The sequence below is a fragment of the Pelobates fuscus genome, chromosome 12 (genome assembly GCF_036172605.1).
Source record: "Pelobates fuscus isolate aPelFus1 chromosome 12, aPelFus1.pri, whole genome shotgun sequence".
NCBI lineage: Eukaryota > Metazoa > Chordata > Amphibia > Anura > Pelobatidae > Pelobates > Pelobates fuscus.
In genome coordinates, this window is record NC_086328.1 from 36,664,192 (window position 1) to 36,688,176 (window position 23,985).

Genomic DNA, 23,985 nt, shown 5'->3' on the forward strand with positions numbered 1-23,985 from the left:
CCTGGCTACTAGAGGTGCTTCCTGGGGCAGTGCTGCAAATTGTGTAGCACTGCCATTCAGTGTCTCCACCTTCTGCGTGGATACACTGAACTTTCCTAATAGAGATGCATTGATTCAATGCATCTCTATGAGGAGATGCTGATTGGTCAGGGCTGTGTTTTGCTTGTGCTGACTCTGCCCCTGATCTGCCTCCTTGACAAACTCAGCCAATCCAATGCTGCCCTATAGGAAAGCATTGTGATTGACTTTCAAAAACATTTCTGATGATGTCAGGCAAGCACGCAGATCAGGGGTAGAGTCAGCAGCAGCAGACTGAAATAAAGGTAAGATTGTTACTATATAAAGGGGAACAGAGGGGCTAGATGGATTTTTTTAAGTTTTAGGGTCAGTAATGCATGTTTGTATTCCTGACCTTATAGCGTTCCTTTAAATAATTAGCTGGATGTACTTTCCACAATTATATACTTTTATGTAGAAGTTTTAGATTCTGTAACTACTATAAAAGTTGTAATCTCAGTTGTGATATTTTAAAAATGTTAGCTTTAAAAACACAATTCACTCGAATAAAAGAAAGATTGACAAAAAACAACAACAACAAAAAAAACAACAACAATTCACTCCTTACAATATTTGTTTATAAAATTATAAAAATGTATTGACATCCTAGACATATTGGGCATATAAACAATCAGGGACAATTGGTGAATCTATTTTGAGTGAATTTTCTTTAGTTGCACTTGTTGTGTAGGAGTTATTTAAAAAGGAGAAATAAAAGTGTTTTTGTTTTACAAATTTTCAAATATTTTCTTCAGATTTAATATTGTGTTATTTATACATATAGGGTCAAAAGAAATCCCTATGTCTCCTTTAAAAGTGATATAGAATATGTTTTGGAAGAATGAACTCATGCCAAAAGTGCCAAAAAGGCCTTGGCCACGAAAAGGTTACATCGCATAATAACATTGGTCCTAGGGGGTCAAATCTCCTTTCATAATAGAAGCTAAATGCCTTTAACAATGATTGGATATGTTGTGTAAGTTCCTGTAATAGTTGAGCATTTGTTGCTCTGTTAAAACGTATATTGTAATTTATCTTCCGGAGATTACATTTATTTCCTCGATACCAGACGAATTTGAAAACGTTTTGGGGCCTGGGAGACACCAAACACTGGTGTGAGGTCTGGAGTTGATGCTGGATCCGGCCACTGGAATTCAAAGTGCGTCAGCAGAGTGGTAAAAAAGAGGAATATTTCCATACGAGCGAGATTTTCTCCAAGACAGACCCGCGGTCCTGAGAAAAATAAAAAAACGTAAAGACAGAAAAGAACCTCTAAATAATCTATAAACCTATAAAGAATAAATTACATTTGTTCTATAATGCCTACATTCCTTCAAAAACAACCTTATAGGGTTAATCACTAAAGTAAGAATCAAGGTGAATTCAAAGTGAATTGCATGGTCAGAATAGCAGAACTGGAGCAATTATATTAGTCAACTATGCTTTACATTCATTTACTCTGACTTTAATTTGAAATTCTCATTGAATTTTCCCTTTTGTGAATAACCCTGTTAATATTAACAATCATTTATAAAAGCTTTAACAGTTATTATGCCTTTCTTTCATTTATATCTATTTTTACTTAAATCTCAAACCTTAAAGGGAAACTCCAGTGCCAGGAAAACAATCCGTTTTCCTGGCACTGGAGGTACCCTCTCCCTCCCAACCCCCAATCCCCAGTTGCTGAAGGGGTGAAAACCCCTTCAGTCACTTACCTGAGGCAGCAGCGATGTCCCTCGGCGCTGTCTCCTCCTCTGCGCCGCTCCTCCTTCTGATTCCGTCGGCCGGTGGGCGAGACTGATCCCGCCCACCGGCCAAGGAGACCTAATGCACATGCGCGGCAATGCCGCGCATGCGCTTTAGCGCTCCCCATAGGAAAGCATTGAAAAAGATTTTCAATGCTTTCCTATGGGGATATGAGCGACGCTGGAGATCCTCACACAGCGTGAGGACGTCCAGCAACGCTCTAGCAAAGAAAATCCCATACAGACTGGGGCAATAGCACTTTAACAGGGGTGGCATTTTACCGCCCCGGGTTGCCTCTGCTGCATATATATGTAGCAGAGGCGGCTCTTTAAACCTTAATGCAGACTGATTCGTCGGGTCCTGCCAGACACCAGGAGGGGCCTGGCGGCTTGCCCTGTATGCCACCGGGCCCCTCCATCAGTCTGCCTAGGGGGAACATCCTGTCTGCAGCTCCGCCGAGTGCAAAGCTGCAGACCAAGTGATGGAATGCTCGCAAGCTCACAGCGCGTTGCCGCGGATTACCTCGGCAAAGCTCTAATCTGAGCTTATGAGAACTTGGTCTGCAGCTCGTGCCCGACGGAGCTATAGACCTGTAGAGTCAGCCACTGGATCACCAGGAAATGGGGAGCACTGAGAAACAAGATATGTAACCAGCCTTCCTACAGCCTGTCATCCCCCTACCCATGCCCCCACAATGTCACCTTCACACCCTGCCACCCACTGTCACTCTCATACCCTGCTCCCCCCACTTTTACCCTCATACTCTGCCCCCCCTACTGTAACCCTCATACCCTGCCCCGTCACCCTCACACCCTGCCCCCTACTGTCACCCTGTCACTGTCACCCTCACACCCTGCCCCCCACTGTATCAAAGTCACCCTCATACCCTGCTCAGCACTGTCACCCTGACAATGTCACCCTGACACCCTGCCCCCCCCCACCCATGGTCACCCTCACATCCTGCCCTCCACGGTCATCCTCACACCCTGCCCCACACGGTCACCCTGTCACTGTCACCCTCACACCCTGTCCCCCACTGTCATCCTGTCACTGTCACCCATACATACTGCCCCCCGTCACTTCCACACACTGCCATTAACCACTGTCACCCCCACACTGTCACTGTCACCCTCACATCCTGCCCACATACTGTCACCCTCACACCCTGTCCCCCACTGTCACCGTCACCCTTACATCCTGCCCCCTACACTGTCACCCTCATATCCTGCCCCCTACATGGTCACCCTAATATCCTGCCCCCTAAATGGTCACCCTAATATCCTGCCCCCTTACTGCCATCCTCACATCCTGCCCCCTACGACTGTCATTGTCACCATCACATACTCCCTCCCACCACTGTCACGCTCACATCCTGCCCCCTACACTGTCACCCTCACACGCTGTTCCTCACCACTGTCACCCCACACTGTCACTGTCACCCTGACATACTGCCTTCCACCACTGTCACACTTACATCCTGCCTCCCACCACTGTCACTCTCATATCCTGCCCCCCACACTGTCACCACCACACCCTGCCCCCACAGCCTTCATACACACTGCCCCCACACTGTCCCTTTCCTACACACTGCACTCCTATACGGTCACCTTCCTACACACTGCCCTCATATACTGTCACCTTCCTACACACTGTTCCCCCTATACTGTCACCTTCCTACACACTGTTCCTCCTATATGGTCACCTTTCTACAGACTGTTCCCCCTATACTGTCACCTTTCTACACACTGTTCCGCCCTTTCCAGCCCACAGGTAAGAGGCAGGAAGGGGAGATAACCCCAATTTAATTTAAACTGCTCACCCCCACTAGCATTTATCCAACTTTACACACACACACTGCATGCACTACATCCACTACACAGACACTGCATCCACTAGACACACTGCATCCACCACACACACTGCCTCCACTATACACATACACACAACACACACTTCATACAATACACACAATAACAGATGCAGCATCCATGACACACAGACACTGCATTCACTACATACTGAATATGATATAAACACTGCATCCACTACACAAACAGACATTGAATTCACTACACACACTGGCGTGCTTTTGGTGCAAGTAGGGGGGCAGCATTTCATCCTTTGACCCAGGCAGCACAATGTCTTGAAATTATTCTATACTATCTTAATCAGGATTGTTCTCCAATATGAGATTAACTTAAATATCTACACAATAAATCTGGAATTTAAAACCAATAAATTACTTTTTCGAGTCAAGGGTACTTATGATTTTTGTTTAAGACCTGCAAGGGTACTTCTACATAAAAATATTGAGTAGCACTGGTTTAATGTATGCTCTGTAATTGGGGATGAACTTATTATGAAAATGCTTTCCCATACCAAATTTTAATTGGTTCCTACACCAATGTCTTGTCCATTGATAAAATGAGCTTGGTGTATCTAGCTGCATCCGATAAGTTGACGGGTAATAGCATTAATGTATTATATAGGAGTTTGTATTTTTATTAAAAACTAATAATATTAAAAAATGATCTTTTGAATTACCGTATATACTCTAGTATAAACATTTTTTGTGCTAAAAAACCCCAACTCGGCTTATACTCGAGTCAGAGTCTGTATTATGGCAATTTGCATTGCCATAATACAGACTGGGGGAGAGGGGGGCTGGCAGAGCTGTAACTTACCTGTCCTGCAGCTCCTGTCAGCTCCCTCCTCCTCCGCGCCGTCCGTTCAGCACCTCGGTCAGCTCCCACTGTAAGTCTCGCGAGAGCCGCGGCTCTCGCGAGACTTACACTTGGAGCTGACAGAGGGAGCTGCACAGACGGCGCGGAGGAGGAGAGAGCTGACAGGAGCTGCAGGACAGGTAAGTTACAGCTCTGCCAGCCCCCACAGCCCCCCCCCACTGAACTGCCAATGCCACTGGACCACCAGGGAAGGAGAGCCCCCCTCCCTGCCATGTATCAAGCAGGGAGGGGGGACGAAAAAAAATAAATTAGTAATAATAAAAAAATAATAATTAAATAATAAATAATAATACAAAAATAATAATAATTAAATTCAATAAATAAAAATAATAAATTGCCCACCCCCCACCAAGGCTCTGCAACACACACACACACACACACACTGCACTCATACACTCACACTGCACTCATACACTCACGCTGCACTCATACACTCACGCTGCACTCATACACTCACGCTGCACTCATACACTCACGCTGCACTCATACACTCACGCTGCACTCATACACTCACGCTGCACTCATACACACACGCTGCACTCATACACACACGCTGCACTCATACACACACACTGCACTCATACACACACACTGCATTCATTATACACACACTGTAAATAAATATTCAATTAATATATTTTTTTAGGATCTAATTTTATTTAGAAATTTACCAGTAGCTGCTGCATTTCTCACCCTAGTCTTATACTCGAGTCAATAAGTTTTCCCAGTTTTTTGGGGTAAAATTAGGGGCCTCGGCTTATATTCGGGTCGGCTTATACTCGAGTATATACGGTATGTATTTCTTATGGAGTGCTAACTTTTTTGACAAGGTAAAACTACAAGTCTGCTTTAGCATAATTAAGTAGTTTTGATGTGTAGATCATGCCCCTGCAGTGTCACTGCATAATTATCTGCCATTTTGTAGTTAAATCACTCTTTTTTTCTGTCCATGCAGCTCTAGCCACACCTCCCCTGGCTGTGACTCACACAGCCTGCATGAAAAAAAGGTTTAATTTTAAATCATATCTAGCAGGCAATTAACAGAGAGGGAGATACAAATTCTAAATTAAACAAACTGTACAATAAGGGAAGCTAAAAAAAAAAAAAAAAAAGATTTATTTTCAGGAAGTGTGAAGGGATGCTATAAGGCCAATGATATTTGAGGCCAATTTCTTCAGGAGGGAAAACCACAGCCTTCTTGGTGAATACAGTAGGACACTAATTACAGGAATTGTGTCTCTAAAAACTCTTTAAAAAGGTATGCAAGGAATTTGAGGAAACATGTACATAAGCTAGAACTTTCATGTAGATGTCAATTCATTGTGAGCTAGTGCCCCTGGATGGTAACATGTGGAATAGTAGAGATGAATCTGATCATTCTTTGCCAAGACCATGAGATCTTGTGGGGATGCTACTGAGGTTGTCAAAGGGCTAGGTCAACGGTTCTCCATTCCCTGATGTTGGAGAAATATCTGCTATTGGTTGAGCCTCGCAACTGACCTGAATGGCGTCCGTTGTCATTGTCTTTCACTCCATTTTCAACAGCTAAAAACATCTGGTCACCTTCTTGTGGACAGTCACTAAAACTGTCCCCAGTTATTCAAATTGTAGAAAAACTATTAGTAGATAACGAATATGCTTCTGTGGGGTAAAGGTGATCTTTTACTGACTAGTGGCAGTTCACTAACTTACTATAAAAACGATCCAGCCAGCCCTGATGCTCCCACTATTTTCAAAGGGAAAGAACTTAGAAGCATATCCTATACATCTGTAACAAAGCTCCTGTACATCCGACCAAGTACCTCTGTCCAGTCTCCTTCCTAGCCACTTTCTGGAATTCTGGAACGCTTCAGCCCCAGTTGCCGAAGCTTGACTGGGGTCTATCTGAAGCTCCTTCCTTCCAGGTAGGTATCACCCCCACTACTTATTCCTCTACAGGTTCACTTCCAGGCAGGTATCATCCCCTCGGCAGGGATGCACCTCTGCCTGCAATGTAATAGTTCCTCTCTTTTTATAAATACACTTGTGACTCTCAGATCTAGCTCACTTCTGGTCCCCGGGCTAGAGGGATTGAAAAGAGTCACTTACCCAGCCAACCTCGTCATCTCTCGTGGTATTGCCGCTGGGAAAAAAGCTTAAATTTCACCTTCTCCCTTAAAGGGAATCTCCAGTGGCAGGAAAACAATCCGTTTTCCTGGCACTGCAGGATTCCTCTCCCTCCCACCCCCCAATTCCCAGTTGCTGAAGGGGTGAAAACCCCTTCAGTGACTTACCTGAGGCAGCGACATGTCCCACGTCGCTGCCTGCTCCTCCCCCGCCGCTCCACCTTCTGCCTACGTCGGACGGTGGGCGAGACTGATCCCGCCCACCGCCCGAGGAGACCTAATGCATTAGCGCACTCCATAGGAAAGCATTAAAAACGATTTTCAATGCTTTCCTATGGGGAATTGAGCGATGCTGGAGGTCCTCACACAGCGTGAGGACGTCCAGCGATGCTCTAGCAACCTGTGCTATAGAGCAGGAAGTTCCCTCTAGTGGCTGCCTAATAGACAGCCACAAGGTGAGGACTTAACCCTGCAAGGTAATTATTGCAGTTTATTAAAAACTGCAATAATTACACTTGCAGGGTTAAGGGTAGTGGGAGTTGGCACCCAGACCACTCCAATGGGCAGAAGTGGTCTGGGTGCCTACAGTGTCCCTTTAAGTCCTATGAGCCGCTGGAGAGAATACACAGTGGCCGGTGTCTGTAAGACAATGGGTTGGAATATGGGCCATTTACCCAGCCTCCTGGTATTACACTGGTTAAGACTGTACTCCAGGGTTGTCAAACTTGCGGCCCCCCAGATGTTGCTTAACTACAACTCCCATGATTCTTTCAATGAAACAGATGGGCAGGGAATCATGGGAGTTGTAGTTCAGCAACATCTGGGGGGGCCGCAAGGTTGACATCTCTGCTATACTCCCCTCCACCGGTACAGGACAAAAATAGTAGTTGAGGACAGAGGCCAGTGGCACAACAGTGTGTGTCTGTTAGTGTGTGTGTCTGTTAGTGTGTGTGTGTTTGCCTGTGAGTGTGTGTGTTTGCCTGTGAGTGTGTGTGTCTGCTAGTGTGTGTCTGTTAGTGAGTGTGTTTGTTTGTTACTGAGTGTGAGTGTGTCTGTTAGTGTGTGTGCGTTTCTGTTAGCGAGTGTGTGTTTCTGTTAGCTAGTGTATGCGTATCTGTCAGTGAATGTGTGTGTGTGTATTTAGAATGCGGGGCGGGGGGAAAGGATGGGTGGGGGTGGCGCGCGGGGGGGGGGAAAGGGGCGCCTGAGTTTTGTCCTGCCTAGGGCAGCACAAAACCAGGATACACCACTGGCTAGGGAGCTAGACCAATACTCTGCACTTTTGATGAACCAAATTGCCATTGGGGAGGGAAGGGGGTGGCCAGGGTCCACCTGCCATGGGGTTGGAAATCTGGGCCAGTGACTCAGCATCCCTGTGATTCAGGAGTGGAGAACACAAATCTCTTCACGTCTACCTGGCCAACATCCTCAGATGTAAAGTCAATTAAATCTGTGGGCACATCCTCCCAGAACAGTTGCACCACCCTCTGCTGATGTGCCACTGTAACCTTCCTTTCGTCTTAGCCCTCCTCCCCTCACATGGGCTATCTGGAACTCGCAGTCTATATTTGCTTGAAAATCAACGGTCACCTGGTTTCAGGTCGTATGGAGGATCTTCACCAAAACATTAGGGCCGTACTATACCAGTCGAACAGAAATTCTGAGTACAAGTCGGAGGATGTCATGCTTGCTTGGTCCAACTCTGTGGGCACCTTTGCTGATGAATTGCCTCAGAAGAAAGCCAATCCCTAGTGCTCGTGCTATCCCTCACCAGAAAATGTGCAGGGGTCCCAGAAGATGCTCTGGTATACATGGGGTGTTTCTTCAATCGCTAGGAAGCTATCCATTCGCTACAACCAGATGTGACAGACCTCCTGTACTCCGAACAAGTACCTCCGCTCAGTCCGCTTTCTAGCTGTTGCTTCCTTCCAGGCAGGTATTGTCCCCTCTGCCTATTCCTCTGCAGTCCATCCTCCAGGCAAGTATGCACCTCTGCCTGCATGTGATAACTCCTGTCTTTCTAAAGACACTTGCAGCTCTCAGGTCTAGCTCTCTTCTTGCTAGAGGATTGTGCAGCCAGCCAACAGATCTGAAGACTCTGTTACTGGGATCCTTAAAAGTTCACACAGGACACACAGTTCCAAAAGGGACTAACATCCAAATTGTTATTTTGGACAAAGACTAGCCTTTGAGGACTAGTCCTTAAATATGTGGTGACAAACATTTAAAATAAAAATACATAGAACATTAGCACATGAGCAATTAAAATGAATACATTAACTATATAATACAAATAGCATTTCCAAACACAATAAAAAGCAATACTGTAATATATATATACATATACATATTTGACTTTCATTTTTTTTGCTCTTGTTTGCATACCAGTCTAATGCAAATATACACACTTCTAGTCAGTCAGCAAATGGTGCAACAGAGTTACCAAAGTAACAATGTATAGTTTGTACATTAAGTGCTGCTGTCACACACCTCTTTCACAGACTGCTGGGAAGAGATCTCTGTGGGTTAGAGGATGGCCTTCAAGCCTCTCGAAAAGGCCATGGCATGGGAGCTTCTGTCACAACACCCCTGTGTCCAGAGTGGTTTTATGGAACATGTAGTTCAGCACTTGACAGCAATATCTTTCACGGACTAAATATTTTCACATCTATGGATGGGCGGAAGGTGGACTTAGTTTGGCATTTTTGGATGAGTAGGAAGGCTTGGTAATTTGACATCTTTGGAAGGCCAGGAGTCAGGTATATTTTTTACATCTGTAGATGGACAGGATGGCAGTGTATAGTCTCAGTAACGGCAAGGGACTTGTGGAACCCTGGCTACAAGACCCTGTTGGGAGTTATGATATTGGTAGGATATTGGCCATTTCCTCCTCTAGATTCTGCCAAGATATTCAAGCAGGAAATCAAGATGAGCAGTTACATTTGCTTTACTGTTATCTCACCTATGAATAATGTGTGTAAGCTGCATTTTGGGGGGCTGTTGCCATATACATTAACGTCATGAGCTTAGTGTAAATATGGGGCTTAGCTTTTCACAACCCACCTGTGACTGAGCTACTTACCTGCAGAGAAGGGTAAGAAGGCTTCTGCTTTGATCAATTCCCCATCATTGTTCAGGAAGTTCTCTGGATTAAACTCATGTGGATATTTCCAATAAGTCTCATCATAATTAAGAGATGACAGATCTGTGATAATTATTGTTCCCTGAAAGAAATCAGATGTTAGATCATCTTTAGCAATGGTAATAGCAAAGCTCATCTAGATTACTGTACACTGACAGACTAAATTAAACTGAAAAACAAATGGACCACAAACTTATAAAGAAAGAAAAAAAATAATAATACTATCAGGGCTTACCTGAGTTGGAGTCTGTAGCGCAGATATATGTGCTCACCCTTGCAAGTAAACACAGGCCAAGGTGGTCAGGTAAGAATTCACCTGGCCTATGAGTCGGTGCACGGGGGCTGTGCAGGATGATGCTCCAAGTCGCAGTGCAGATATGGACATAAACAGGAGAATCGTCGTTGATAAGCCAAAGGTCAGTGGGTGCCAGAAATCATGATAAACCAGTAGAGAGCCGAGGTCAGAGGATGCCAGAAGTCAGGGCACACGAAATAACAAGCCATGGTCAGGAATCAACAGGAGAACACGAAACAGCAATACTTGAACCAGAGTCAATGAACTGACACTGCCCTCAGGGAGAGGCAGTGTCTTATACCTGGCTAATGAGTGACCAGCCACAGGTGAACCATGAGTGACAGGAGCAGTCTCAGATAACGTCCAGTCCCCAGTGCTGGATACAAGGCAAGATTAGACTTCTGGATGTTTCCTGAGCTGTATTATGGCTCAGAGGCAAAAAAACTGCAGCCCCAGGACTGCAGAGTACTCAGGTTCAAATCCTCTATTGGGCACTTCTGGGTGACCTCGTCTGGCAGTCTGGTTAGAACCGTGACAAATACATTGTGTTGTGACCTTAGCATTGCTGCTTGTTTTTCACTATGTATACCATTTTAAACAATATACCTTACCAGCATCAATCTCCAAGTACATTTAGCTCTTAGGGAAAGGTTGTTGCACTGAGGACATTGCCAACATTGGCCTTGATTTAATATTTTTTCAAATGTTTACAAGCTATTAGAAAAACCTTTTAAAAATGATTTATTTACAGAAGTCATCATGAAATTATATTGAAATATTTGCAGATAGATCATTTGAAAAGTTTTCCTAACAGACTATGATCGTTTGAAACCCTTATTCAAAAATATTAAATTGAGGCCATTGTGAGATATACCCAAAAACAGAGAATACGAGAACTCTGAGAATAGGAAAACAAACTTAGAGAGGTTGCCCTATATTTAGTGTCACGACTGCTAGTGTGGTCCAACACGCAGAAACTATGTAAACATAATAGAAATAAGAAGGGAAATAAAAGGACAGAACGTCAACCGGACCTTAGAATGGCCGGACTAATACGTTAGAGACAGAGAATAGTCAAAGGAAAAGCCGAAGGTCAAGGAAGCCAGAAATACACAATACCATTTAAACAAGCCAAGTCAGGAGAACCAGAAATTGGAATAACCAGGAAAAGCCAAGATTAACATACCAGAAGATCAGAATCACAAGGAAAAACGCACTCTCGGGAACCAGGAACCGGAAACCACGACAGGGCAAGGTACGGGAGCAAATTAGGGATTTAAATATCCCTCTCTGGGCTCTGATTGGTCAGAGGGTGACCTCTGACCCCAGAAGGTACATGTGCGTTGGCGTCGTGATGTCACGCGCACATCCGTATAACCTTTAGGGGCGGAGCCTTTGATGGACGCGACAGCATGGTCGGCGCCATCTTTGGTTTGGGCACACTGCCCAGAAGATGCGGAGGAGCGGTTCCCGGCTCACCGACGAGCAGGTAAGCTTGCTTTATCGGTGCGGTCGTGCTGGTCGGGCACAGACGTGCCGTGCGGCAGACCGGAGGCCGTAACAGTTAGTCCCCACTCAGATCTCAAAAATATTTTTGCTCACTTGTGCCATTACAAAGAGAACCTACACGATTTGCAAATCAGACTGATCTTACCCATATGGGCAATCCAAAAACAAAACGAAGGCAAGTTCTCCCTGCATGAGAGATATAGCAACCTCTGACAAATTATATCATCATGAAGAGGCAGGCTTATGGTTATTTTACAGACATCGCATGAGGTTTAAGTTGGCCAATCTTCTTTGAATCTGGATGTGTCAACTGTTAAAGTCATATGTAATCCTTGCATCTACATGAATACAGATTTCTATAATCATGATTTAAAATGTAACAAAATATATTCAATAAAATAATATTGCTCTCCAACCTGATTGTGATGATGTTTTATCTCACCTTTGGTATGGTAAAACCATTTAGTTGTTCATCCTCTAGTGGCGCATGAGATACTCCTAGAGGCACAACACTTGCAAATCGCTGTACCTCTTGTAGAACAGCCTGCGTGTACGGCATGCTCACTCGATCCTCATAATTAAGCCGCTCTCGGTCTCCCTGAACTTTGTCTATTTCATTTCGACATTTCTCTAAAAAGAAATAATTCACGTGGTCAGAACAGACCAAAAAAAAAATATATCACAATTGTATTATAGAGCACAGATCTAATTGATTGAGGCCTGAGGAGAGATTGTACCTTGTACATCTGGAAACGCCATCATGTAAAGCAGACACCACTCTAGGCTAGCAGATGTAGTCTCAGTTCCAGCCACAAACAGATCTGCCATGCAAGTAAACAGGTTCCGAATGTCAAAGGTTTTTTTACCATTATGCTGTTCTTCCTGCATGGACATAAACACGCAGATCAGGTCAATTTAAATTTAATTTAATAGAAGAAGAATAGTTTTGTCAAATATATTTTTGAAATACATATATAAAATCAGGATACATTGGAAGGGAGGGTTTGGAATCCCTAGCAATGATTTAGACCCTATAGAAATATGGGGGCCATTATTTTTATTTTTTATTAAACAATTTAGTATGTTTGCTAGCCAGCTACCACATTCTTAACCCTCCAACTGCCAAGGCTTTCTTTCTTTTTTTTTTTTTTTTTTTTACTATTTGCCCGTTGACTGCTTCCAGTGCCAATGGTCAAATAGTACTTCTAATTATTATTTGCTTTGAAAATGCAAGTGAACTTATCAAATGTGCAAATGTGCATCCTACCGGATATTCTGAATCCTGTACTTTGTACAGAGTTCAGATGCAAAAATCAGTGATTGTTATCTGAACACCAATTGCATTCGGCCAATTAGGGCAGATCCGATCGGGTTGGCTAAATTCCAACCGGATTTGGCTTTAGTAAATATGAAAATTTCCATTCTGGTTGGAAATGGCCCATTTTCACCAGATTTCTTCCATCCAGGCAAAATTCAGTGATTTACAATGTAAATAAGTGGCCACCAACAGCCCAGCCCCTACTGTAGGTACAGCCAAGGCAGATTACACAATTCTAGCAATGAGTGCTGTGTAGTCTGACACTTTAAGCCAATTACAGCTGCCTACTGCTACTCAGGCTAATGCTTCCTCATTATCCCAAGCAGCACAGAGGGGATGAGCTGCTGGGGACTATATTTAGCATTAAAACATAAAAAATGATTTAACGGAGACATCCCCCCTATAGAGAGAATGGGGCGAAAAAATAGAAAGGCTCAAGGACCGGCAAGTTCCCACCAGCCAGATATTAGAACCTCATTTGAGCGGCCGACAAACTCACAGGCCATAAGGATGGCGCCGGACTCGCGCCGCACACACGCGGCATCTGAGGCCTCACAGGACGAAGAGGAACCCACACCCTCCCCCCAGTCAGAAACACCGTCCTGCCTTTCCGATATGGAGGAAGACGAGACACCCTCTACAAAAGGGGACATAAATAGACTCCTCACAGAAATGAGGAAAATATGGGGAGCAGACCTCAAGCAAGTCCAGGCTGGGGTAGGGGAGTTGCGCCAAAGAGTCCTGGCAATGGAAAACCGCGAGACAGCCAGAGAACTTGACCGAGCGGCCGGGGACAACCACCTAGAAAAACTTACCTCTCAAGTGCAACAGCTGAGAAAAACCTCCATCTCCGGGGGGTCCCCGAATCAGTGACAGATGAGCAGCTCCTGCCCTATGCCCACAAGCTGATAGCGCACATGGGTGTAAAGGGAGGTGAAGACCGGCAGCGGTTCTCCTCAGCATTCCAGGTGCGGAAATCGGCGGCAGCCGAGCACCCAGAGACGTCATCATGGTGACCCTAGATATCGCTATAAGGTCAGCTATACTGGCACGTTCCCGAGAAATGGGGGCAATCACTAATGGAGGACATATTCCCTGACATCCCATTCACCGTTCTCACGGAGAAAAGAAAGCTGGCACCTGTAGCCAAAAAACTGCAAGACTCAGGAATAAGATTCCGCTGGGGAGTGGAGGGCACACTCCTAACAGAAATAGAGGGAGAGAGTATGATCCTGACATCTGAAGATGATCCGGAGCCCTTCCTGCAAAAGGTGGGTCTGCCCCCGGCACGGGAAAGCCCCGCTTCCACCAAGAGATTCGAAAGACCGGAGAGTCCCAGGGTGACTGACCACGCACAGAGCAAACCATCCAACTTCAGGGTACAGAGGCTGACCCCTGCACACAGAGCCGCAGAACCAAGACCATCGGAGAAGAAGGACCAAACGAACACTAACACTAACAGAGACTTCCTCTGGTAAATGGACTTAAAACTGTTGACCTGCCAACAGTTAAGTAAACTGATTTATAGAAATTCAGGCTACAACACACAAACATTGCGGATAATCAATTAGTCTTTAGATCTCCGGTGAACAAACCCACTGTTATGTCTTAGTTTCAGGAGACCACATACTTCTATACAAACAGTAATAGGAACTGATGTCTAATAGCTTAGTTCGAATAGACTCTATGCCTGCAATATAGGAATTTAGTGCCTTGTATCTTAGTTCACACAAATACAAGAATGCAATATATGACTCTATGGCTAGATGGTAGATGATACTATTACATCAAGTCTTTGTCTGGAGAGACTATATAGAGCCGGTATATAAAGCCCTGGTCAGGTGTCTTAATACCACGACTGACAGAGTGCGAATTGAGGGCCCTATGTCTTAGCGTGCTGTTAACATGTGTGCAGCAAATGAACACAATGATCCATGGTGTAGTTAAGTGACTATACGCAAGCCACAAACCGACTACCGTGTGCCTCAGGTGCAACGACCTACGGGCATGGGAGGCTAAAACCGGGAGGTCTAGTCCTAATCACAGTGACTTTCCAGATGCAGCGACTGGTCCTGCGGCCACGAGACCAAGTTCAACGCGACTTTAGGTATACAGTACTCCCCACATAGACTCATACCCCAGTTTAAAGAGACCATATGCATCAGCCTAGACGACATGATGCTAATTTGTCTGCTGTGTTTTCTTGTTTTGCACCTACCATCGCTTGCTGCGCCAAGCCATTATTGTTGTGTATCCATGTCTTACATTAAAAAGCAATGGTTATTGGCTCCAAATTTTTTTTATTTTTTTTTAAATGATTTAACGCTGAATGGAAGGATAGGAACTCCAGACACTATAATCACTTTAAATGATGCAACAGATACCGTACCTACAAGTCCCTTGAAAACGTATGGTTTATTATAATGTCTCCAGAACTCCCTCAATTGCATAGTTAAACTAAAGAATGCACAATTTCACCTGTACAATAAGCAGTTTTTCACATTCTGGGGTATGATTTGTAAAGCTGGGTGGGGTACAGGTTAATTCTACCAAAAAACGATCTTACTTATTCCTTAAGGCCTAAGGCATATGTCTAACTTCATAACCAAAACAAATTGTAGAATTTTGACATGCTCTTGTTCAACTATTTAAAGCACTGAACAATTCCAGCCCCTCTTATATCTCTTCACTGATCCAGAGGTATGCCCCTCCTCGTACCCTCCGCTCTGCCCGCGACCACCTCCTGACCGCTGCTCGCACCCGTACGGCCAACTCACGCTTGCAGGACCTCTCACGGGCGGCTCCTCTCCTATGGAATAACTTGCCTACTGCCATCAGACTCTCCCCTAGTCTTCAATCATTTAAGAAGGGCCTTAAAACCCATCTCTTCAGGAAAGCGTATGGCCTCCCAGAGTAATCTCTCCCTTACATACCTGTCTCTTGCTCTCCTATGGGATAGTGCTTTGCTCTCTCCTCCAGCTCTGCTTCACTCCTACTTGATATTTCCTATCCTAATGTTTCTAATACCCCACCTCCTATAGACTGTAAGCTCATTTGAGCAGGGTCCTCTTCAACCTATTATTCCTGTAAGTTTTCTTGTAATTGTCTTATTTATTGTTACATCCCCCCCTCTCAAAATATTGTAAAGCACTACGGAATCTGTTGGCGCTATATAAATGGCAATAATAATAATAATAATAACTATAATTTTCCGCTTTCCATTAAAGGAACACTATGGTGTCAGGAATACAAACAAGTATTCCTGACACTATAGTTTTAAAAGCACTGTGTAAACCACTGGCCCCCCTCTCCTTACTTTTAAAAAGTGGTTTTACTCACATTTTTTCCAGTATCACCGCCGCTGGCCCCGCCCCACGTCTGAGATCAAAATTGACGATCTCAACCAATCCAATGCTTTCCAATAGGAAATGTATAAATTATATATTGGAAGGCGGGGCCTGAAGTTGTGGGAGGGGCTATGTCCCTTTAAAAGGGACTCCCCCCCACCTAACGTACTTACTGGTCCAGACGTACTTCTGGACTTCCGGTTCCCATCATGTGAATTCAGTTGCAGCTCTCTTCTCCTCCTGACAGTTAGCCTTCTCCTGACAGCTCGCCAGTTTGCGCAATCCGCTGAACGCTCGGCTGCCCGTCACACTAGGTGTTCCCCACTAAACAGTAAGATAGCAGACGGATATCATTGTACCCGTCTGCAGCTTAGCTATGTCCCGACCCGCCGATGTCCACGGCTCCGGTATACACAACAGTGGTACTGTTGACCCCCCACAGACCCAGGTCATGGAGGTCTGCGGTATCCCAGCACGGCCTCCACCGGCAGGCATACAAGCTTGTTCCCTTGCGGCAGATTGCCCCCGGCACGGCATCAGGAACTGTAAACAGGGGGGGGATTACTGGAAGGCATTTTCAACTAGGTTGCTCCCGCAGCACGGCACATACCCGACGGCATAGCCGTCACTATGCACAGTCCACACAGGTTCAGAACATCATCTGCCTGCTTCTTTCCGACAAGCAGGCAGATGGTGTACATAATGCAGGAAGACTACTCACTTCACTCTCAGCCAGACGGCTCACGCACACAAGGAAGTTGTATGTTTTTAAAGAAGTACACACTGTTACACAAGTACATCAGTTATGTTTGGGGGAAACTGGTTACAGATATGCGTAGATTTTCCGGTCTTAGGAATGTCATGTAATTATAAACTGCACCTCCCATGTCATGTATTTATAAACTACAACACCTCCGCCCCCCCCACCCCACCCCCCTGGTCAGAGGTGTAATCTGTGTATTATTCCCCGCTACGGCTACACATCATTGACAGATTTGCCGGCTCTCATCCCCCCACTCCCCATTTACAACAAGGGCACGGAGACCCGTTACACCAGCTTCCCCGGCTCTCAAACCCCCTCCCCTAATAGTGGGAACACGGAGGTCCTTCACACTGGCTCACAGACCACCCCAGCCGCCCCCTCCTCCCCTCTGACACGGAGGCATGGCGTGGCGACACAGCGGGCTCTTAGCCCCCCCTCACCTTCTCCAATAACCGGGGCGCAAGGGTGGTAGCTCACCCGACTTAATGTACTCACGTTCAGGGTCGGCAAGTCCCTCCACTGGCGCAGGTCTGCTGTCGGCCGGCGGGCGCAATCATGTACAGCACGGCCACCACAAAGCAAGCTGTACACTCAAACGTCAGTTAAACACACATCACGCACAGGCATTAAAAGTTGAATAATAAATATGTGGCTGGGTTACAATAGACTATACATGTATAATCCAACTATGTTATATATATATTGTACAGGTTGGTGCACAGCACTACGCCACCTGGTGGCCATGCGGCACGTAGCCTACAAGTTCCAACATACCCTTGCTTATTTAAATGTCAATTCATCAACTACTACTCCCAATATCCTTAGACGGTAAATTTTATCAGGCAGGAGGATAATTAGTAGACATGTGCAATTCATTTCGGTCCGAATATGAATTCGGACAAATTTAGGGCAATTTGGACATTCGGGTACTTCCGAAGTGCCGAATTGCCGAGGTCCTGAAGTTCTGAAATTACTGAATTTCCGAAGTGCCGAAGTTCCGAAGTGTCAAAGTGCCGAAGTTCCGAAGCACAGTATTGCTTAAGTACTAATATACTTACCCAGTGAAAGAAGAAGAATGTTACAGTGTATACAATTTTAAATAAAAAGTATACAAACATAGCCAGGATTCAGCTATAAGCATTTGCAACACTTACAACAATCAAGTAACACACATTCATATAAAATGTAAGTTACTTAGCCTGTCAATGTAATGACAGGAATGAATAAGTAGATAACTCCCTAATTCCCACGGTATTAGGGAGCTATCTACTAAAAGGCTGAAAGACCTAAATTGGTCTTTCAGACAAATTTACTAATACTAAGTAAAGATTAGTTAGTATTAGTAAATTACCGTATATACTCGAGTATAAGCCGACCCGAATATAAGCCGAGGCCCCTAATTTTACCCCCAAAAAATGGGAAAACTTATTGACTCGAGTATAAGACTAGGGTGGGAAATGCAGCAGCTACTGGTAAATTTCTAAATAAAATTAGATCCTAAAAAAATTATATTAATTGAATATTTATTTACAGTGTGTGTATATAATGAATGCAGTGTGTGCGTATGAATGCAGTGTGTGCGTATGAATGCAGTGTGCGTATGAGTGCAGTGCGTGAGTGCAGTGTGTGTGTGTATGAGTGCAGTGTGTGTGTGCAGTGCGTGTATGAGTGCAGTGTGTGAGTGCAGTGCGTGTATGAATGCAGTGTGTGAGTGCAGTGTGTGTGTGTATGAGTGCAGTGTGTGTGTGTATGAGTGCAGTGTGTGTGCGTATATATTAATTGAATATTTATTTTCAGTGTGTGTATATAATGAATGCAGTGTGTGTATGAGTGCAGTGTGAGTGCAGTGTGTGTGCGTATATATTATTTGAATATTTATTTCCAGTGTGTGTATATAATGAATGCAGTGTGTGTGTATGAGTGCAGTGTGTGTGTGAGTGCAGTGTGTGTGAGTGCAGTGTGTGTATATGAATGAAGTGTGAGTGTGTGATGCAGTGTGTGTTTGTGTATGTGTTGGTGGGGGTGGGCATTTGATATATTATTAATTTTTTTTTTTATATTATTATTTTTTTTATTATTATTTATTATTTAATTATTATTAATTTTTTTTTTAATTATCTTTTTTTTCGTCCCCCCTCCCTGCTTGCTAGCTGGCCAGGGAGGGGGGCTCCTTCCCTGGTGGTCCAGTGTCATTGGTAGTTCAGTGGGGGGAGAGGGGTGCTGGCAGAGCTGTACTTACCTTTCCTGCAGCTCCTGTCAGCTCTCTCCTCCTCCGCGCGGTCTGTGCAGCTCCCTCTGTCAGCTCCCAGTGTAAGTCTCGCGAGAGCCGCGGCTCTCGCGAGACTTACACTGGGAGCTAACCGAGGTGCTGAACGGACGGCGCGGAGGAGGAGAGAGCTGACAGGAGCTGCAGGAAAGGTAAGTACAGCTCTGCCAGCACCCCTCTCCCCCCAGTCTGTATTATGGCAATGCAAATTGCCATAATACAGACTCTGACTCGAGTATAAGCCGAGTTGGGGTTTTTCAGGACAAAAAATGTGCTGAAAAACTCGGCTTATACTCGAGTATATACGGTATACCGCGAGTATAGCCTGTGGCTGCTTACTGTAAACATTTTTTTTTAAATAATGGGAGCACGTAAGACCACTGAGAAGCGGATTACAGTTGTCAAGGCGAGAAAGGACAGTGGAATGGACCAACACCTTAGTCGCATATGGCGTTAAGTAGGGGCGGATGCGCGCAATGTTTTTGAGATGGAAATTACAGGATTTGGCGATAGATTGAACATGAGGCTTGAAGGAGAGGTCGGAGTCAAAGAGAACACCTAGGCAGCGAGCCTGCTTGGTGGAGCTGATGGTAGCACCGTTGACTTGGAGGGAGACAGACACAGGAGTAACAACACTTGAGGGAGGAAAGACCAGAATTTCAGTTTTGATCAAGTTTAGTTTAAGGAAGTGGGCAACCATCCAGTTAGAAACAGCAGAGAGGCAGTCAGAGACACTAGTCAAGAGAGACGGGGAGAGATCAGGAGAGGACAGGTAGATTTGTGTATCATCTGCATAGAAATGATATTGGAAGCCAAAGGAGCTAATGAGTTTACCAAGGGAGGCAGTATAGATGGAGAACAGTAGGGGACCAAGGACTGAACCTTGGGGGACACCAACAGAGAGGAGTTGGGGAGAAGAAGCAGAGCCAGAGAAAGAAACACTGAAAGAGCACTCGGAGAGGTAGGAGGAGCACCAGGAGAGAGCAATATCTTGTGACTGATATTGCGGAGGATGAGAAGAAGCTGTTGATGATCAACAGTGTCAAAATCCGCAGCCAGGTCAAGGAGAATTAGGATAGAGTAGTGACCACGAGATTTTGCAGCGAGTAGATCATTAGATACTTTGGTCAGTGCCCCCCCCCCCCTCTTAATCCAATTTAGGGCCACCACCCGCCGCTCGGGGGGGCTTATTTTATTTTTTTTACAGTGAATGCCGAACCGAACCAAAAATGTTCCCCATGCACATGCCTAATAAATAGTTCCATTGACAAGGGTCAAACCGACGGTTCATACCAATATTTACTCATTTTGTTCAATAGGTCCATTTGTGTGGAAAGAGATAATCAGAGCTCAAAGTAATTTTTTTTTATTTATGGTGTTTTCAGAGACATAGACAGGGGTCTAGAATGTTGTGTTACTGTTACTTGGTAAGTGATGTTGTCTGTCACAGTAATTTCTGGAAACTGTCATACATTATAGTTGTTCATGTTTTATTGCTACATGTCAGCAGAATTTGCAAACAATCGGTACTGATCAGACACTTGTCAACCATCTGACCTGATGCTGACAGGTGTTACAGATTCAAGACTCCAAGCTGAGACATGCTTGGCTCGTCAGAACTACAGTATACATGACAAACCATTCATACCTCACCTTAAGGTATAGGTGGGTTGTTCTCAGGGAATTAACGCTGCAGTTAGGGGGGAGTTTCAGCAGGTTGAGTGTCATTTCATACTCAGATGTACCCAATTGCTTCCATTCTGTCATCCATCATTCTGGTTTAGGCCTCCCTCCTTGGCAGGATTTAAAAATACTGCAGAACTAACCAAACATATATTTTTCTTACGTGGCACCCGCTTCTTTAAACTAGAGGTTGTTTAAGGAGTCAATCCATAGACGAATGGGTATGGCCACCTAGGTACTTCCCAGAGGCACCTTTAGCCATAGAGTTAGAGTTCCTGTGAGACTAACACCCATCCTCCATGAAAGAGGTAAAGAGCCCCTCGGGCCAAATTATAGCTAGACGCCTCGCATGTTGCAGAGCAAGGGCATCACTCGTCACAACCCCTCCTCAGATTACGACTCATTTCTTGTAAACCCACATGCAGCAGAGTACCCCCTTGCGCCAACCATAGGTAGAGCAACTAGTAGGGACTCACCAGTCTAATGAATTGTTTAGCTACTTCGGCACTAGTTAATACTACGGCGTATATACCCTCAAGAGTAACTCATGATTCCTACATATATATATATATATATATTTCAGCATGTCCCAAGTTCCAGAAGAAGGAGATGACTGTTCTAGTCCAAGTACTCCAACTAGGACAGCCACCCCTACACATAAAGGGTCACAGGCACTTCAATTAGAACATGGACCATCCCACGACGCATGGCCCAATTACGCAGGGCAGCATACCCTCTCCAGCTACTGCCCGCAAAGCAGAACTATTTAGGCTAACAGTTCAGACGCGGGGGTAGGCACATAGGGCACAAGCAAGCCAACATGCATACCATGTACACCTCTGTAGTAGCATCCAGGGGGCAGATCGCAATAGACTGTAAAGACTGGAAGCCTGTAGCTGTCCAGTCGTGACACCAGAACCACTCGCAACAATTTTCCGGGCGCTTCCCATTCCCAACCCAGTAATACTAATACGCCCATCATCTTAGGGCCTCAAGTCATTACCCCAACCATTTGGTACCAGCAAACCTCAAGAAGGATACCCTGGAGGGCAAGGACGTTAAACTCGCCTCACTTCTCATTGCCTCCCAGGATTTCACAGAGAACCACTCATACACCTAGGGCGATATCTCACTGGTCCTTAAGGCCAGAGACACAAGACTGAGTTAAAATTATCCTATATTCCTGGCAATGGTGTCCCGTACGTCTGCCCTCAGGTCATTGGACTCAGAAGGTACATAGTATATTTAGTTATGGCATTTCGGCACCTCTATCATGTTCCCCATGTAGACCCTACAACGATCATATGTTCGCTGAAAGTTGCTGTACGATATCAGTATGACCATATTTCAATTATGGCTATGCTGTCATAACCAGTAACTTTCAACTGAACTATAACTTAAAATAAACCACCAACCCCACTCCATTACAATGCCACTCACACTTACGTTACCTCTCAGTACCACAGGAACAACATTGGGCCACGCTCAACCTCTTAGGCATAGTCCTTACACAAAGCCATCTATGGACCTTGGGCAACATAATTCAGGTAACCTTAGGGGACAAATACGTCTTATTTGCAACCCCTCATTTGGGCACTAAGTTCACATATCAGCTGGATAGGAATGTATGCGTAAAGTGCAGCTATCTCACAGCTTTCTACCTGTAAATCAACACATCTTAGAGTATTATACTTCTGCTATATCTTGCACTGTCCACATATGGCCACATAGTAGCTCTCCTCACGACCCTACCTACACGACCTACTCCTGGCCAAACGCACAGAATATAATAATTCCCTCACAACAGACGTTCTTCTTACCTCTCATTGTACTACTTCAGTCTATCATAGTGTCAATTTTACGACGCGCGCAAAATGCCACATTACATCATGATACGTACTGAAATCATCACGTGGGTCATTTACGTTTCCCGGGGTCGACCTTACTAGCCAGCCGCCATTGGGCTTACATAGTCAATTCCATACTGGACTATTCCCACATCACCACTGCGTATTAGACCAGTTCTTATACATCATATTATACTGTCCTTCCCAATGTCCTGGCTATTTGACTGCTCAGGCAACCATGGTACACGTTACCACAATAGCCATGCACATGCAATGCCTATTGTACGGCCTTACCCAACATCTAGGTTGTTAAATAATCCCAGCTTACAGGGGCAGCCATGACCTTAGCATACCACGGAAATTTTATTAACAACCACACTCTTTATACGTTGCATACGACCCACCAAAGGGCTATCCACTGTAGCATAAGGGCAGCCCTTCATTTGGTGCTATTACATACGGCATAGGTATTAAAATTTTGACATAAATTTGCAATGTTGTCACAACCTACCGCAGCAGGCCTCTACACGTGGCCCTCACTAAGCCATCACTCTCCCGTTACATACGACCCACTGCAAGCAATCCACTACGACTCAATTTCTGCCCTCAGGTGGGCAATTACATATGACCATGGTCACGGTAGACCACTCAAACCGTCCCTATACTGCCTTTTTCAGCACTTACAACTCCAGTCACAGACACTTACATAATCTCCATATTAAGTCCCGCTGGTAAACTAGAGTGTCTCACATACTTCATATATATTTCAGGTTCTTCTAGCAGAAAGACGCCCAGCGGGAACTCACCTAGGCACAATCTATTTAGATGTCTCTTCCCTATACATATATGTCTTTAACTAGGGTCATGTACATGTGTAGTCACCCAGATGCTGCGGCTTACACAGGGCTTGCTGCAATCTCAGGGGACAGTTAGCTGTGGGTAGGTGGCTGGCAAGTAAGCCAGATCAAAGGGTTCCTTAAGAACTCTGCACGCTTCAAGGTATATCCGTCATAGCCGCAGCAGCAACATGGGGTCATGCATGGGCATGCAGACCGGTTCAAGGTCTTGGACAAGTTGTCAATTGGCCATGTCCTAAAAAAGTCCGGTCTTGTATCCCTTATTACGAATTCATCAGACTAATATAGGGGAAACCTGTCACCAAT

At 45.0% G+C, this 23,985-nt stretch overlaps 1 protein-coding gene across 1 annotated transcript in view; it reads right to left on the minus strand.

Annotated features, from left to right (window-relative positions):
* Positions 1-977: 977 nt before the first annotated feature.
* LOC134578989 (cytochrome P450 2J6-like) overlaps positions 978-23,985 on the minus strand; it is a 46,461-nt gene continuing 23,453 nt past the window's right edge. Inside the window, exons 6-9 of the mRNA XM_063438115.1 lie at positions 12,336-12,480; positions 12,041-12,228; positions 9,735-9,876; positions 978-1,290 (exon numbers count right to left, since the gene is read on the minus strand). Coding sequence (XP_063294185.1) covers positions 1,109-1,290; positions 9,735-9,876; positions 12,041-12,228; positions 12,336-12,480 — 657 coding nt within the window. The 3' untranslated portion in view covers positions 978-1,108. The remainder of the gene's footprint in view (positions 1,291-9,734; positions 9,877-12,040; positions 12,229-12,335; positions 12,481-23,985) is intronic.